At 41.0% G+C, this 17,095-nt stretch overlaps 3 protein-coding genes across 13 annotated transcripts; 1 reads left to right on the top strand and 2 right to left on the bottom strand.

Moving 5' to 3' along the window:
• The first annotated feature begins 4,685 nt into the window (after nucleotides 1-4,685).
• On the top strand, nucleotides 4,686-6,984 carry LOC104729962 (calcineurin B-like protein 10). Of its 11 annotated transcripts, none has more exons than XM_010449000.3 (9): nucleotides 4,686-5,176; nucleotides 5,281-5,449; nucleotides 5,624-5,706; nucleotides 5,858-5,917; nucleotides 6,008-6,116; nucleotides 6,209-6,261; nucleotides 6,338-6,418; nucleotides 6,536-6,632; nucleotides 6,726-6,984. In XM_010449000.3, the coding sequence occupies exons 1-8, from the start codon at nucleotides 5,153-5,155 to the stop codon at nucleotides 6,605-6,607; spliced, it is 651 nt and encodes a 216-aa protein (XP_010447302.1). In that variant the 5' UTR covers nucleotides 4,686-5,152; the 3' UTR covers nucleotides 6,608-6,632; nucleotides 6,726-6,984. The 11 variants fall into 11 exon arrangements, 7 of the variants coding, with proteins under 7 accessions (XP_010447302.1, XP_010447301.1, XP_087335364.1 ...); XM_010448999.3 differs by having other exon boundaries at nucleotides 6,520-6,632; XR_015575014.1 differs by having other exon boundaries at nucleotides 4,770-5,176; nucleotides 5,862-5,917.
• Nucleotides 6,985-7,345: 361 nt separating this feature from the next.
• On the bottom strand, nucleotides 7,346-12,037 carry LOC104733159 (glycine dehydrogenase (decarboxylating) 1, mitochondrial). Its single transcript, XM_087479229.1, has 14 exons — nucleotides 10,596-12,037; nucleotides 10,232-10,477; nucleotides 10,064-10,141; nucleotides 9,868-9,968; nucleotides 9,573-9,768; nucleotides 9,367-9,492; nucleotides 8,963-9,262; nucleotides 8,731-8,883; nucleotides 8,450-8,638; nucleotides 8,286-8,363; nucleotides 8,075-8,200; nucleotides 7,890-7,988; nucleotides 7,698-7,815; nucleotides 7,346-7,599 (listed from the first exon to the last, which is right to left on the bottom strand). Exons 1-14 carry the CDS (start codon nucleotides 11,826-11,828, stop codon nucleotides 7,511-7,513), a joined length of 3,132 nt encoding a protein of 1,043 aa, XP_087335355.1. The 5' UTR covers nucleotides 11,829-12,037; the 3' UTR covers nucleotides 7,346-7,510.
• A 1,592-nt stretch (nucleotides 12,038-13,629) lies between these two features.
• Nucleotides 13,630-15,955, bottom strand: LOC147930139 (zinc transporter 9-like). Its single transcript, XM_087479234.1, has 4 exons — nucleotides 15,791-15,955; nucleotides 15,650-15,692; nucleotides 14,889-15,544; nucleotides 13,630-14,227 (listed from the first exon to the last, which is right to left on the bottom strand). Exons 1-4 carry the CDS (start codon nucleotides 15,803-15,805, stop codon nucleotides 13,772-13,774), a joined length of 1,170 nt encoding a protein of 389 aa, XP_087335360.1. The 5' UTR covers nucleotides 15,806-15,955; the 3' UTR covers nucleotides 13,630-13,771.
• Nucleotides 15,956-17,095: the final 1,140 nt, after the last annotated feature.

Raw genomic sequence — 17,095 nt, 5'->3', positions numbered from 1 at the left:
GCTCGGCGAACATCTTGTTGACTAACCTCTGGTAGGTTGCTCCTGCGTTTTTAAGTCCGAAAGGCATTACTTTGTAGCAATAGGTGCCTCGGTCCGTGATGAACGCAGTCTTTTCCTGGTCGGCGGGGTCCATCAAAATTTGATTATACCCCGAGAAGGCGTCCATAAAGGAGAGAGTCTCGTGTGCGGCGGTTGCCTCGACCAGTCGATCGATATGAGGAAGCGGATAATTGTCCTTCGGACAGGCTTTGTTGAGATCTTTGAAGTCAATGCAGATCCGCCATTTCCCGTTTTTCTTTTTGACCACTACGGGGTTGGCTAGCCACTCGGCGTACTGGACCTCGCGGATAGACCCTATTTTCAATAGTCGATCCACCTCGTCGTTCACTGCTTTCGCCCTTACGACGCTTCTGTTTTATGGGTTTGTAGGTGGGGTCGACGTTGAGCTGGTGAGAAGTCATGCTAATGTCGATTCCTTTCATGTCCGATGAGGACCAGGCGAAGGTGCTGTGATTCCGACCCAGAAACTGGATCAGGTCGTTCCTTGTACTAGGTTTGAGATCGGGACCGATTCCAACGCATCGTTCCGGGTGCCCTTCCATGATTGGGACCTGATCGACCTTGGTCATTACAGGTCCGCGCGAGGCGGGATCTGTGCGCTTAACGAGCTGTCTTGATTCCAGCTCGTCAGCGATCATTAATTGCTATTGGTCGGATTTTTTGATCAGATCGTAGCCGCTTCTGTAACACTGTCTTGAGGTTCGTTGGCTACCGTAGATGGTGGCAATTCCGCCCCGTTACGGGAACTTCACACATTGGTGGTACGTTGACGGGACCGCCTTCATCCCATACAACCAAGGTCTACCGAGGATAGCGTTGAAGGGGGCGGGACGATCGACGACCACGAAGTCGACGAGACGTCGTACCCCACGGGCTTCCACTATGAGGGAAATGGTGCCCTTAGCTAAGGTCGTGTCGCCGGCGAACCCGGTGAGCGGGGTTTTGGCCCCTTTTAGCTCGGAATCAGGATAACCCATCCGCCTAAAAGCATCGTAGAACAAGAGATCGATGGAGCTCCCGGTGTCGATCATTATTCTGGAGAGCTCGCATCCCCCGACGTCTAACCTTACGATTAGAGCGTCGTCGTGGGGTTTATCCAGGTCCGCGGTTTCGCTTTCCCAAAACGTAATCTCGTAGTCCGGGTCCGAGCGGGGTTTCCGTTCACGATGGTAACTATCGACCCTACGTTGGTAGGCCTTGATCGAATTAACTGAGTTACGACATAAGGAGGATCCTCCCGTGATGAAGTCGAATCTATGAGTCGGATTTGACTCTTTGAAACATCGGGAGATGAACGGGCGGAAGCTCGCGAGCCTCCGGGGAGCCGGAGGCGGGGTAAATACCGAGCCGGGGGAGGTACGGCAAAGAGAGAGTCCTTTGAACACCAGGTCAATGCGTTTCTTTGGGGCTGGAGGGGGGGAAGATCCCTCGGCCTCGTCGGTCCTTTCGCGCTTAGCTGCGGCTTTTTTGGTAGTGGCGTTGGCTTCTCTCGCCCTTTCTCCCTCTTTTTCGAGGTCGATTTCGCCGAGCTCTCCCGCTTCGTGCTTCCGCGCGAGGAGACGTCCCACGGTTCTGCACTCTTCAGTCGAGTATCCGCGTATTTTGTGATACTTGCAGAATTTCTCGGGATCGAAGTTCGGGTTTTTTGCTTTGGGTGCGGAGTCAACCGCGAAAGCATGCAAACCAGACTCAAATGGCTCCTTCCGGAGAGTCTTTTTGGGAGGATTGTACGGTGCTTTTGATGACTTATGGATCTCGGCCAGAGCGCCCCGCTCCTCTTCTGCTCGGGCGAAATTAATCGACCTATGGAGTGCGTCGTCGAGCGACGGGGGTTGTCGAACGGTGAGCTCTTCGCGGAATTTCGAGGTGTACCATAAGCCATGCCGAAGGGCTGCCAGGGCAACCTCGTCGTTTAGGTTGGTTATCCTGGCTTTGGTTGACTTGAAGCGATTGATGTAATCGCGGAGCGGTTCGTCTTTTTCTTGGACGAGAAGCCAAAGGTCTGATTCGGTCACCTTAGCTTGGGAAAAGACTGAATACTGCTTAAAAAAATGCCGAGGCGAGCTGATCGAAGCTGTCAATGGAGTTGGATTCCAAAGAGGCGAACCATTCCAACGCCGGTCCCACCAGGTTCTCGGCGAAGTAACGGCAGTAGCCGGCTTCACACTCGTCGTCGGTGAGATAAGCTTTTGTTATGGCTAATCTGAAAGCTCGGAGGTGCGCTCCCGGGTCTGTTATGCCCGCGTATTCGGGAAGGCGGAGCTTGCCCACGTCACGAAGGCGAACCTTCGCGATTCGGTCTGTGAACGGGGTACGCCTTGTTTCGGCGATCACGCGATCGATGTCTGGGGCTGCGCTTGTTGCCAGGTGCACCTTAGAGCGGATTTGGGCCATCTCGGCGCTTGCCTTATTCATGTACTCGGTTAGGAACTGCGCGCTGAATGCGCCGCTACTCGGAGGTCCAGGAAGACCGAGATCCTCGGTCGTTATTCCTCGTGACGCCCCATTTCTGATTTCTCCTGTCGGGACTGGATCCAGTCTCACCGAGGAGCCCTCCAGAGCCCCCGAGGTGCGGAGGACCTGCCCTGCTGACCCGACGTCCCCGGATGGGGGATGCTCGTCACGTCGCGAGCTCGCGTTACCATTTAAGACCGACGAGCTCGGAGCTCCGTTGCTCTCTGACGGCGCGAAAACGGGTAACGTTCTGATCCCGGGCGGGGTAACGTGGACCGCCTCAAAGTCGAGACGAGTCCGGGGAAGCGCTCTTTCCGTGGGATTGGTTAAAGCTGTTCCCGAAGAGTACGCGGAATCCCGATAGGGTCCGAGATTTGCGCGAGAAGCGTGCTCTTGTTCATGCCGCTCGATTCTGTTCATGAGGGCCCGATTTGTCGCATCTTGACTTTGGGTCTTATCGATCAGAACGGCGAGCATTCCGTGAATCTCGGACAGATCGTTGCTGACGGGGGTCCGGAGGAGACCACCGGCGCATGGTGCTGTCCGGGTCGGTTCGTTCCGTTATTCTCTGAACGAGTCCATACTCGGGACTGATTCCTGTTTCCTGTCAAGATCGCGGGGGCCGTGGGAACAACCCCGACGGTAACCCCTGGGTTTGTACTACCGAGATTCTGAGTTTGGGTGGGTCTGTGATGAGTGAGACCCGAACCTCCCAAAATACTTTGGTTCGGTGCTTGATTGTCGTCAAGTGATGAGCCTGTCCCGGGTCTGACTAGATCTGTAACCTCGTTATCGGACTGGGCTGACGCGGGTACACCCTGGGAAGGTGCACTGATGGAGGTGGATCCGTGGACTGCCGTTGGTGGAGCAGTCTCTGAGATAATTGTGTTAGCGGTGGATGGATCCATTTCGCTGGAGTTCAAAGCAGTCGATTTTTGAGAATAGAAAGACCTAAGTCCCCACAGGCGGCGCCAAGTTGTTGGGGCTAGAAACAACAATTAGAAGAATAAGTTTGTAAAATGAGATCTGGGCAGATTTTCGGTACAAATCGACTTAGAACTATGAAAAACAACGAACTGGACTTTTGTATTCACTTTTTCTATTGATTCGCTCTGAGCTTGATTACATGTGTTGTGTCCTTCACATTCATCTGCTATTTAAACTAAAATTCCTCGAAACCCTTCCTGAACGTCTCGCTGCGATCTCGGCTCCCCAATCCCGATTTCTTCTCCAGGTTGACTTCATCCTCCTGCTCGGGGTTTCCTCCATGGGCCCTTACTGGGCCTCTTTTCCTGGCCTGCGCGTACGCCCTAATGAGCTTATTTGGTGGGCCTTATGATCGTCGAAACCCAACACCAACAGTTGCTGAATCTTAATCAATTGAATTAGCACTTGAACTATACAGTTTGATAATTAAAGATGTGATCGTCGACTATGTTGGTCGGCCACTAGTTTCCAAGATTTCATTGAACAATCCTATGAAATCTTCTTCGAGAAATAGAAATAACACTGTCACGAATATAATTATCAGGATTCTCATAATTACCTTAAGCTCAGACATCATTGTTAAAACTTAATAGACTCAATACTTTTACAAACATATATAACAGCAATGCAAACTCAAATACTCAAATACCGACCGTATCTTTAAACTTAGCACCGGTATGATATGTTCTTTAAACTTATCCCAAATAATAAAACTGAAAAAAAATCTCTAAAACTTCGGTTCGCAAGTTTTGTAACATAAAACCAATGACCAAAGCTAAAAGACCTAGACAGTTGTATCTTTTACATTAGACTAGAGAATATACACAACATATAACATAACAGCGTTGTGATAAGTTTGAAATCGATATCCACCGAAGTCACTGTCAATGTGCCGTGTCTTTGTACAGGTTGTACTAATTCATCATAAGGTCCACAACTCATACTTCGCTGCTTGCAAAATTATCCATATATATATGTAAGGCATATAATTAATATATTCACGAAGAATATGTTAGCTCCAGACAAATATATATATATACACATAGATATGTAAATTTTGAAATTATAATTAGATAAATAAGGTAAAATACTAAAAAGTTATAATTTGATGAATGGATACTACTAGTCCACAAAAGTTCTACATGAGAACCATACATATGGTTGAGTGTATAGATGGTTTTTTTGTGGTCAACAATTTAATCAATCATATATTATCTACAAACTTCTTTAATCATTCTAATATCAAAATCAAATGTTTTAAGTAACTCTTTTTTTTTTTTTTTCTTATCCATATTTATTCATTCCATATATAAATTCTAGTCCAAAAAATGAAAGAGTGTGCATAAATAAATTAGAAAGACACTTTTCTCTATTAAAAAAAACCATAATTAGTAGATAATAAAACAGAAAGATAAAAAAAAAAAAGGTTCACGTGGACGGTACATTTGTGATTTGAGAAAGTGAATATAAAAAAAAAAGGATGAAACTCACAAAACTAAACTGATTGACGCAGTAATCAAAGTGCCACTTACAATCGTCTGTTCGGGAATAATAATAATATCGTGAAGTGATTCAACTCCATTTTTGTTACATTTACAACCTATCAAATCCATCGATGATGATGATTTGAGAGAGAGAGAGAGAGAGAGTCATGGACTTGCCTATAGTTTCCTCTGTAATTATTTCTTTTGTTATGGATTTGTCCTTCTTTCTTCTTCTTCTTCTTCTCTGATTAGTTTGGTGGTAATGTTGGATGTTCTTTGTTTCGGTTAAATACAGAGATCAAGCTCTCTGACCGTTGGGGAACAAATCTGCGCCGTCTTCATACCTGTCTTCGCCATTATTGATCTCCTCATTTCCTCCGTCGTACAATGCTTCGATTGCCGTGGCTCATCGCCTCGTACATGTCACCACGCGGATCTGAATCGTCTTGCCCGTGAATCTCGATGTGGGTTTTTCTTCTTTTTCTCATCTCTTTCATTCCCATTGTGTTTAGTACATTGCATTGTATACAATTCTTTTGGATCAGTGGGTTTTCGAATTGCTCTGTTTTGGAGTTGATTAGTTAAGTTTGTAAAAAAAGTTTGTTCCTTTGTTTGTTTGTTTTGTGTTTGCTTTGCAGTTTCAGTCAATGAAGTTGAAGCTTTGCATGAGCTCTTCAAGAAACTCAGCTGTTCTATTATTGATGACGGCTTGATTCACAAGGTCTGTCTTTTTTTTTCTTGTGAAAGTCTCTCAGATGTATAAGTTAATGAATTTGCCATAGCTTGATGGTCATCTTATATGTCTGTGTGGTTGCTTTCAAGCATAAAGTTTGCTCCTTTATTGTATAGATATTAATGTTACTGGTTTGTAGGAAGAGCTTCGACTGGCTCTGTTTCAAGCTCCATATGGTGAGAACCTCTTTCTTGATAGGGTGAGTGTGTTCTTTAGAGAGACGTATCATGGTTTCTTAGACTTGTTGAGATGAGAGTTAAGGTTTTCATATTGAATTGATGTTTTTCAGGTTTTTGATTTGTTCGATGAAAAGAAGAATGGGGTTATTGAGTTTGAGGAATTCATCCATGCACTTAGTGTCTTTCATCCCTATGCACCCATCGAGGAGAAGATCGACTGTAAGGCCTACTAATAATACATTGCAAAGCTTTATCATAATAATAAAACTCTTATGGATGAATCTCAAGCATATGTTTCTAATCTGTGGCAGTTGCATTTAGGCTCTATGATCTAAGACAAACCGGATTTATTGAGCGAGAAGAGGTAAATTTGCCGCCATTGCAAGTTGGTAATTGTCTTCTGAGCTTCATAACAAGTTGAAGTTGTTATAATATGTTAGGTGCAACAAATGGTGGCTGCTATTTTGATGGAATCTGATATGATTCTATCCGATGAACTTCTGACCATGATTATTGATAAAGTGAGTTTTTGGAATCCTCCTCTCTATTAGTAATGAATCATACATTTTGGTAAATTCAGTTAGCAGATTGGTTTTTGTTTCTCTCTACGTTTTTTTGCTAGACATTTGCTGATGCAGATTACGACAAAGACGGTAAAATTAGCAAGGAGGAATGGAAAGTGTATGTGCTTAAGCATCCCAGCTTGTTGAAGAATATGACTCTTCCTTACCTAAAGTACCAAATCCTCTCTCTTTGCTAGATTGACTCTTCTTCCATTTAAGATGTTGCCTTAACTTTTTGATCAACAACATCTGTTTCAATTTGAAGGGATGTGACGACAGCATTCCCAAGTTTTATTTTCAACACTGAGGTTGAAGACTGAGGCAGAACCATGTCCATGGAACACTGGTTATCTTTTTTGTTTCTGCTTGGTTTACATAGTAAACCCGGTTTCCCTATTGTATTTAACCCAAATTAGTTGGTGATTATTAGCTGTAAGTAAAATTGTGAATGATTTTGCTTTGTTTTGAAGAGTGCAGTGTAAACTGTTGCATTGCAAGTAATGAAGCATTTGTGTCTATGGCCATATTGCTCACTTAAGTCTTGATCTACCAAAGTTTGTTTTTGTTTTGTTTCCGTGGAACCATTTATGTCTACTAGTCACTTTAAGAGTTATGAGTAAACTGCAAGTAAACAAACGTTTACATTACAGCCGTACCGAAACAGCAGTGTGACCGGTTCAATGAAACAGGATTTGATCCTACACATGATTCGTTGCTGGATGGGATATATACGAAATCCGAACATTCTTAGACCCAACTAAAATTGTAAATACTTGAAAGACATGGGACAACCAAGGTTGAGTTCAGTTTCCAAGTTAACAATAAAGATTATTTGGTTTATCTTTCTGCAGCTTTTTTGACAGTAATCTACGTTTGTTTCGGTGATTTGTGGAAAATATATAGATGTATTCGAATTAGATTAAGAGAGTAAGAGAGACAGAAAGCGTATAATGATAACACTATGGACAGAATGTGAAAGAGAAGAGAGAGAATGGTGTGAGAAAATGGAGGACACATAACACAAGTCTATGCATCCGGGGAGAGCTGTAATCAAGCAGATACTGCAGCTGCGACCTGTTCTTCCTCCGGGAGGAGAGTGCACACCAGTTTCCTGTCTCCATACACATTGTCCACTCGACCTGTTCCACGTTTTAATCATTTGTCAGAAATCAAAGTAAGCTACACAAAAAAAAAAAAAAACATATGTGTAATCTATCTTGGATGGTCTTATACTTACTTGTACTGGGCCAGAACTTCGCCGAGCGGAGCCATGGGGCAGGGAAAGCAGCGTACTCTCGAGAATACGGCTTTTTCCATGTGTCTGACATTAACAACTGTGGAGGATGTGGGGCTCCCTGAGAACACAAAACAACCAAGTCTTTATCTCAACTTCTTCAATAATAAGATGAGTCTTTGTTTTCTTAATTACCTTGAGAACATTGTTCTGGACATCCGCATTTCCTTTTTCAATCTGTGCAATTTCTTCCCTAATTGAAATGAGAGCATCACAGAACCTGTCTAACTCCGCCTGCAAACAAATATTATTAGTTCCATCAAGTTAATACATTGAGAGAAGAAAGAGTCAGTGAGAGATTTGCATATATTAGTATATACCTTGCTTTCACTCTCGGTTGGCTCAATCATAAGAGTTCCAGAGACAGGGAAAGACATTGTGGGTGCGTGGAATCCATAGTCCATTAACCGTTTCGCCACATCCTCTGCTTCTAATCCAGCAGAGTTCTACAAATCCATATTTGAAGCGGTTAGTGATATGCACTCCCAAAACAAATACTTTAGTTTCATTCAGTTCACAACACTTTAATACCTTGAAGCCTCTCAAGTCTATGATGAATTCGTGTGCTACTGTTCCATTAGCACCACGGAAAAGAACTGGGTAGTGTTTCTGTATAAACAAATCAAGAGGAAAATTAGACTTTCTTCATTCTCAAACGATGAATAGACAAAGAGGAGACAAAGATATTCTACTACCTCTAGACGCTTTGCCATGTAATTGGCATTCAAAATTGCAATCTTGGAGGCATCAGTGAGTCCACCAGATCCCATCATGGCAATGTAAGAATAAGATATTGGCAAGATAAGCGCAGATCCCCATGGTGCAGCGGCTATTGTACCCATCGGTTCAGTATTCTCGGGTAGTGGGATACCACCAGTAGATATCTTTATACATGGCAATGGAGGAAACCAAAAAATAAGGAATCTAATGATTATTAACCAAGATGCAGAACAGTGATGAAGGATGAAAGACTAACCACGGGGTGAGAAGGAAGAAATGGTGCCAAATGTTTCTTCACACCAATGGGACCCATACCAGGACCACCCCCTCCATGAGGAATACAGAAGGTCTTGTGGAGATTGAGATGGCACACATCGGCTCCAATAAAACCAGGGCTTGTCAAACCAACCTACAAAAAAACCAACACCATGCTGTTACAAATAAGACCAAAACCTTGAGATCTCTGTTTGCAGATTAAGATCTTTCACCTGTGCATTCATGTTGGCACCATCCATGTACACTTGACCTCCATTTTCGTGTATTATGTTGCAAATCTGGTCGATACCCTCTTCATAGACTCCATGAGTTGAAGGGTAGGTAACCATAAGAGCGGCTAACTTGTCTTTGTTGTCTTCTGCAGCTTTTCTCACCTCCTCAACATTGATGTTTCCCTTAGCATCAGTTCCAACCGTAATAATTTTCATCCCGCACATAGCAGCACTTGCAGGGTTTGTACCGTGTGCAGAGACAGGTATGATACACACATTACGGTGATGATCTCCTCTTGACTGGACAATGCAATAATGCATTCATTCATTCACTTTTCAGTTTATACAATTAAAATAAATTGAAGGTGAACAATTAGATTCAAATTTAGGATGTAAGCTTTTACCATGTGATATGCACGGATAACCATAAGCCCGGCATACTCACCAGAAGCGCCAGCATTAGGTTGAAATGAGATAGAGTCAAACCCAGTGACTGTACATAAGAGATCACCCAAATTTTGGAACATTTCCTACATAAATGTAGAAACGAAATCAGTTGATTTTTCAATTTCATAGATCAAACCTCAGATGAATCAAGAAAGTGACTAACCTGATAACCTTCTGCTTGTTCAACAGGAGCAAAAGGGTGAATGTCGGTGAAACTTGGCCATGAAACTGGCATCATTTCAGTTGTCGCATTTAGTTTCATCGTACAAGATCCCAACGGAATCATGCTGTGGCACAGTGATAGATCCTTATTCTGTAACTTGTGAATGTACCTAAGCAACTCATGCTCTGTGTGGTACCTAATCACATTGTTAAAAATAAAAATAAAGATGAGAAACTGATAATCCGCAAGCAATAAACCACTCAAGATTAAAAAAAAAAAAAAAAAAGGATAGTACATGTTGAAGATTGGGTGGGTAAGATAAGGGGTCTCTCTTGTTAAGCTAGAAGGAATGGCACTCTGAACTTCGGGTGCTAGAGATTCAGCTGTGAATGGAACCTGAAGCGGATTGGAAACAATCAAATTTTATTCAAGGTGCACGGAGCTGATAAGTAAACAACAAAAGACAAAAGGAGGAATAAGCAAACACTTACAGGCTTGCCAGAAGCAAAAACTTTGAAAAGTTTATCGACATCATCCAAGGTGGTTGTTTCGTCAAAGGAAGCAGTAATCTGAATTAAGTAATCATATCCAAATATTCAGAGATCGGTCTGCTGTTATACAAGTAAGAACCCTTAAAGGCCAAAGCAAAGGAGACTCACAGTGTTTGAGTCCACAACACGCAGATTAATTTCACTTTTGGTAGCTGCATCAGCAATAGCATGTGCATCCGAACACTTGATTTTTACAGTGTCAAAGAAGGGAAGTTCTTGGACTTCTGCAACCCCAAGCTTCTTCAACCCTAAAGCAAAGGCGCCAGCAAGACCATGAACACGCTCGGCCATAGATTTTAGACCAGCAGGTCCATGGTAAACAGCATACATGGCAGCCATGTTGGCAAGCAGCGCCTGCAAGATAAGGAAAACAAACATTATACAAAAGGAAAAGATGAAGTTCTCATCAGGATATATCAATATATCATCTAATGCTCTACTGAGTAAATCAGAGATAGTAAGGAGTGATTACTTGAGCAGTACAGATGTTGCTAGTGGCTTTGTCCCTCCTAATATGCTGTTCTCTAGTCTGCATAGCCATACGAAGAGCTGGCTTTCCAGAAGAATCAACACTAACACCAATAATCCTCCCAGGCATCATTCTCTTATACTCTTGTGAAGTAGCCAAGAACGCAGCATGAGGACCACCATAACCCATGGGAACACCAAACCTTTGAGCAGAACCAACCACAATATCGGCACCAAGTTCACCAGGGGGTTTCAACACAGTCAAAGCAAGCAAATCCGTAGCCATAACAACCTTAACACCATGAGCATGAGCATTCTTAACAAACTCAGCATAATCCAAAACCTCACCTTCAGTACCAGGGTACTGAACAAGAACACCACAAACATCACCAGAACTGTAATCTACATCCTTGAGATCAGCCGTGACAAGATTCAAATCAAACCCACCAGCTCTAGTCTTGCAAATATCAATCGTCTGAGGGTGACAGTTACTAGCAATCACAAAGGTCTTCTTTTTATACTTTTGAATGTTGTTACACATAGCCATAGCCTCCGCAGCAGCAGTGCCTTCATCAAGTAACGAAGCGTTCGACATAGGAAGACCCGTGAGATCGGTGATAACCGTCTGGAAATTGAGGAGAGACTCGAGACGACCTTGAGAGATCTCAGCTTGGTAAGGAGTGTACTGAGTGTACCAAGCTGGATTCTCCAAAATGTTACGGATGATCACAGTAGGGACGTGGGTGTTGTAGTAACCCATTCCGATGAAAGATTTGAAAACCTTGTTCTTGGAAGCCAGATCAACCATGTGTTGAATCATCTGGCTCTCGGTTAAGCCTTGGTCGAATTTGGAGAACTTCATCGAACCTAATCGGATTGATTTGGGGACCGTAGCGTCGACGAGCGAATCGATGTGGTCGTAACCACAGAATTTAGCCATGTGGCTTTGTTCATCTGGGGTTGCTGAGTTGTGACGACGCGGGAAAGTATCGCCGGGTTTGAGAGCGTCGACGGAGATCGAACGCGTCTGTTGGTGGTGGTGGTGTCTCGCGAAGGCGGCTGCGGAGGTGGGATTGACGGATCGGTGGGTGGAGATGAAAGGGGAAAGAGAAGAGACGTACCTCGCCGGAGCGTGGGGGACGACGAGGTGGGGAGTATCGGGGTTACGGTGTCGTTTAGCGTCGTTAACGAGACGTTTCACGATGCCTCTGTAAGCAAGTCTCCTTGCGCGCTCCATTGGGGTAGGGAAAATTAGGAAACGGGGTTGAGAGTAATAGATTAGGTGTTTGAGGTAGAGGAAGATGAGAGATGTGTATTCTTGCTTTTTTTAGTTTATCGCCATGGATTGTGGTGGAGGAAGAGAGAGCTACAAAGGATGAGAGTATATAAAAGTATATATACACTCACTCTCACGGACCGTTGTAAATTTATAAAAATGCGAATGTATGTATATCGAATAAAGTGTGTGTTTATTATATAGTCGAATTTTTTGAGATATTCTTTTTTTTTGTAAAATCAGAAAAATTAGCGTGGCTCTCTGTGGTTAATTGGTGAAGGTGGGAGATGTGGTTGGTGAAAAGCATATAACAATTTGTAAAAGATTCCACGTGTATTTGTTGCATCTAATCAGTAGTTACAATATTCTGATAATCTTTTTTAAAAATATATATATGATTAAATTTGGATCTCCCGACATCTCTTAATTATTTGCTACTATTTGTTTATGGCTAGTATTTTTCTCCAAACTATATATACAAGATCAGCAAATAATATTAACATTCTCAAACCAAAAAAAAAAACGTAAAAATATAATTTATATAATTAAGTTTGGCTTAATTAATACTTCATAATTGAATAATATAAATTATGGAGTATTTTCTAATAATATACGAACAAATGAATAATATAAATTATATAGGAAGCACTACATAATTGTGGAAAATGCTGTAAAAAAGATCTCAGAGATAAAATTTGAAAGGAAGAGAACTGAAGTGGAAGAGATTGGGTATCAGTGGACAAAATTGTTTGTCACCTTTATCGAACAAAATATCAGAAAGGTGGCAACAAATTAAAGTAATATATATGGTGAAGATGATTTAATTATTTTGGTTCACATGAATATGTATGATAAATTAGGTGGCGGAATTTGTTTCACATAGAGTTTATCTCCTCAATAGAGAATTTGTCTCCTTAAATTTTTTTTTTTTTTTTTAAAAAGAACAATTTAATTATAGGGTTCGTCTTTTTCTTCATCATACATGGGAACCATCGTCCTCCATAATCCAATTTATTCGACAGATAATGAAATATTCTCGTTTTTGACCTAGCTTCCATGAAATACAAATCTTAATAAGAATTCTCCTTTCCTTTTGGAAAAAGTTAATTCATATTGTTTTTCAAACAGTACTTTCCTTAATTTGTTGTTAAAGTTTTAACTAAAATTATAACTAAAGGAATATATATACAAAGCTATGATTCATGGATTATACAATGTTTTTCTAAACTAGTAGAGAAATGATTTAGCATGCTCTTTTAACTTAGGCACTTCATCAACTTTGTTTTTTTTTTTTTCATCAATTTTGTTCATATACTAGATATATAGATAGTACAAAATACCAAATAACTACTATAGAATTATAGATACATTCATACATAGTGTTGTTGATATCTTGATGAAGATCTCCACGTAATAATCCACTTCTTATTCTTGTCTTGTAGGAGATGGACTTTTTCCTGCGATATATTCCTATATAGGCACGACCATTCCAAGTCCCTCAACTTGGTACCAAAACGAAAAAGCTTATTGTTTCCTCTTGGAAATCTATATGTAAGGCTTAGGGCTGGGTATTTCAAAACTTTCTTTTGTTTTTTGGCCCAGCCTTCGGATTCATCAGTTGCATGTATAAGCTATTGTTTTCGTAACCAGCTACAAAAGGTTTAAGAAAGATTGGACGGTGAAAATTTGCTACCGAGTGAACATTTCAAAACGTACGCCATATATATTTTTATTAAATAAAATAGAGTAATAAACTTGTTGATCAGTCCAATTACTACTTTCATAAACAAATCACAACAAACAACATTAAAAAAAAAATCAAAAGGATTAAATTCCATACACACAAATTCAGTAAAGAAAATCAAAGAGCTTGATATATTTACCAAAAAAACAGTTAAAACTTATCAAGCCCAAATAGCGAGAGCTGACATCATCCCAGCTCCAAGAAACAAAAAGCAATAGGAAACAATTTGAAGTTTGAAATCAACACTCATCTTCTTGCTCAAGAAATCCGCAGCGATCAAATCAACAAGCGCCATGTAAACTAGTATTCCCGCAGAGAGAGAATCTAGCACCCCTTCAGCCACCAATGCCGCAACACTGTAGGAATTGTAAGATGATGCAATGGCCGTTCCCACGGCCACACCGATGGGAGTAGTGATGGCGAAGAAGAAAGCCATCATGGATGATCCGCGCGTGGTTAGTCTGGCCTCTGCAACGCAACCACCTAGGGCAAAACCTTCGAAGAATTGGTGGAAGGAAAGAGCGACAAGGAGGGGACGTATGGTGCATGGGCTATGTGATACTCCAAGTGATATTCCTATAATTATTGAATGTGATACTATTCCCATTTCAAGTATCTGAAATATAAAACATCAGATCGTATCATCAGTTTTATATAAAAAGAGATCTTATAAACGGAATCGTTTGACTAGGTCACATATGACTCAATGAACACGTCAAAATACCACCAACAAAAACAAAAAAAAACATGTTTCCAAAAAATAGTTTTAGTATAGAATGAACACTTATGACTTATATTATCATTATTTTGTAACTAATGATCAAAATGACAATAAAAAATACTTTTCGAAAACTAGATATAAATAAATTGTTAATGTAATGTGACATTTTTAAATAGGAAATAGCATCACTCGTTGCACTCACATTCTAATGGACTTGATTGTGGTAGAAGAAAATGTCAATCGATTAATATTACAGATCAAAGACAGCGCTGTAATTTCATTAAAACAAAGCTAGCTAGCTCTATGTAGTTCCAGCTGTAGTTACCATGAAAGTCATGTACAGTGTATTAGACAATTGACTATAATCCCATCTACTTATTTTATTAAAAGCGACACTGACTTAGCTACATTGTGTATGAATAAAGTCAAATATTTGTTTTTCTCCTGAAAAAATCATTAATAAGGTGAACAAGAAATCAAAACTCAAAAGTCAGAACTTACTAAATATAAAGTCAAAGTCAGAATATAAATAGAAAAAAAAAAGTCTTAACCTTACCTGAGAAACAACAACGTGCCTTACACCACTGTCCAAGCCAACGTCCCCGTGGCCGTGGCCGTGTCCATGACCGGAAACACCACTTCTCTTTGAGAGAGCCTCAAAACCTTCGGCACCCATGGAGAGGCTATGACGGTGATGGTCCGCGCGAGCACGCATCCCCACGATATGCAACGCACCTCCATCTTCGTCCCTCAGTAAACCCGATTCAAGACCCGGATCCGAAATAATGGAACCGTGCTGACCAAGCGACTCGACAGAGAGGTTCATCATCTTCACCTGCTTCCTCTCGTAATACCCCGTGATCATGAAATCAGCGAGCAGAGTGAGAAGCGCCGCGACCATGGCAAAGAACTCCGGGAATGGAAACATTTTCCAAGGAAACTCCGGCAGACACGGGTCGGACAAAGCTTCGGAGCCGCCGGAGAGCATGTGAACGAACCCTGTTGCGAGTATCACTCCTGCTGCGAATGCTTTGGCTCCCCTCATTAATCCACCGTTCGACGGGAGGAGTGTTCCTCCTACAAGAGGGATTGTGACCCCGGCGGCTCCGGCGACAAGGATCGAAGCCATAGCTGCAAACTTGAGGGTGAGAGCAGCCGCGTCATCCCGACACGGGTCTGACTCGCCCGAGTCACAGCTGGTTGTGAACGACTCTGTTTTGTAGTTTTTGGAAATACAAAAAAGTTAACTTAAGTGGGTTTCAAATTTTGATAAGATGACAGAGACAAAAAAAAAACAGCAAAGTGAAGTGAGAGTACTTGTCAATCCAGATGATAGTGGTCGAAGGAGCTGCCAGAAATCCTGAAAACATTCGGAGGCAAAAATGTGAGGAAAGAAAGTAAGTATAGGAGAAGCCAAGGACTTTGAAATTATTGGATGATGAGTAAGAAGTTTCTGACCTGTAACAGAGACATTAGTGAATTCGCTTAGTTGGTTAAACTTGTGAATTCGCTTAGCTACTTAAGAAATTTATCATTATGGAGTTCTCCTGTTTTATAAAGAAAGTTTCGGAGAATGTCAATCAGTGCGAGTGTTTTTGTGTGTGCGTGCACGTACGTTTTTACAAACTATCATCAAGTGGTTCACGGGAATCAAATGACCATACAATGTCGTCATTTTTACCACCTACTCTCATTGAAAAAGAATATTAACATTTTTTGTTTTTTTTGTTAAAAGATAAATTTTGGTAAGCATTTCTGTCTAGTATAAAAGGCACACAGTAATACATCAAACTTTTTTAAAAAAAATTTGTATGGAAGTCTTTGTTATTGTAATTTATATTTTACAGTAGAAGTATGACTCTTTTTTTTTTTTTTTTGTCAACTTGCAGAAAAAAATGACTACCTATAACAACTACAAAGTAATGTTTTAAATTGAGTTCGAATATATTTCAATGATGTGAGCTAATCTTATTTTGTAATTCTTTGTTTTACTCAAAATAGTCAAAATGCAATGACAAAAATATAATATTTGGGCTAAGCGGCATAGTCGTTTCCGGGAGAAAGAGTGAAAAAAATCTCCTCAGTTCAAATAAAAGTCTTGATTAAAATCATCAGACTACAAGTCAGCAACAAAGGAGACATTTGAAGGTTTGTTTTATTTTTAAAGCTTTTTTTTTGTTTGCTTGAGAAGCAAGCTAAATGTTCTCATGTTCTCACTTTTCAGGTTTGGAGGTGAGATTACCTTTAGCTCTCCAAGGTCTCATAGATGATGCTAGAGGAGAAGAAGAAGATGCTGCTGGAGGAGTCGACGGTGGTGAAAACAATCCTAGAAAAATTAATGAATAAGAGAGCAATACAAAAAAAATTACCGATGGAGTGAAGCAATTTGAAGGGTATGAAGTCGAATTTTGGTAGCAATAACAGAGAACACACGATCTGAGAATGATATAGGGTTTATGAACAAAAAATTCTCTTTGTGTTATTAAGAAGTTTGCCACCGACCTAATTAGTGGAAGCCCAATATATGGGCTAATAGACTATAAGGCCTTACTAACCTTTGAATTTTTGTTTTTAAACACTAGGTTTTCTTTTTTCTTTTTTAAATCAACTTACCAAATGATATGTATGCATATACTATATGTAGTCATTTGGTTTTGAGATAATATAGTATAAGAGTAAGAGATAGAGTATACAAAAGAGTGAGTAGATTGATATTTTTATTATGAATAATTTTTAAGTTTATACTTTAAAATGTTGATTGTA

Source organism: Camelina sativa, chromosome 12 (genome assembly GCF_030686135.1).
Source record: "Camelina sativa cultivar CO46 ecotype springtype chromosome 12, ASM3068613v1".
Lineage (NCBI taxonomy): Eukaryota > Viridiplantae > Streptophyta > Magnoliopsida > Brassicales > Brassicaceae > Camelina > Camelina sativa.
Note: the sequence above shows the minus strand (reverse complement) of the source record. Positions and strands in the feature narration are given on the sequence as shown.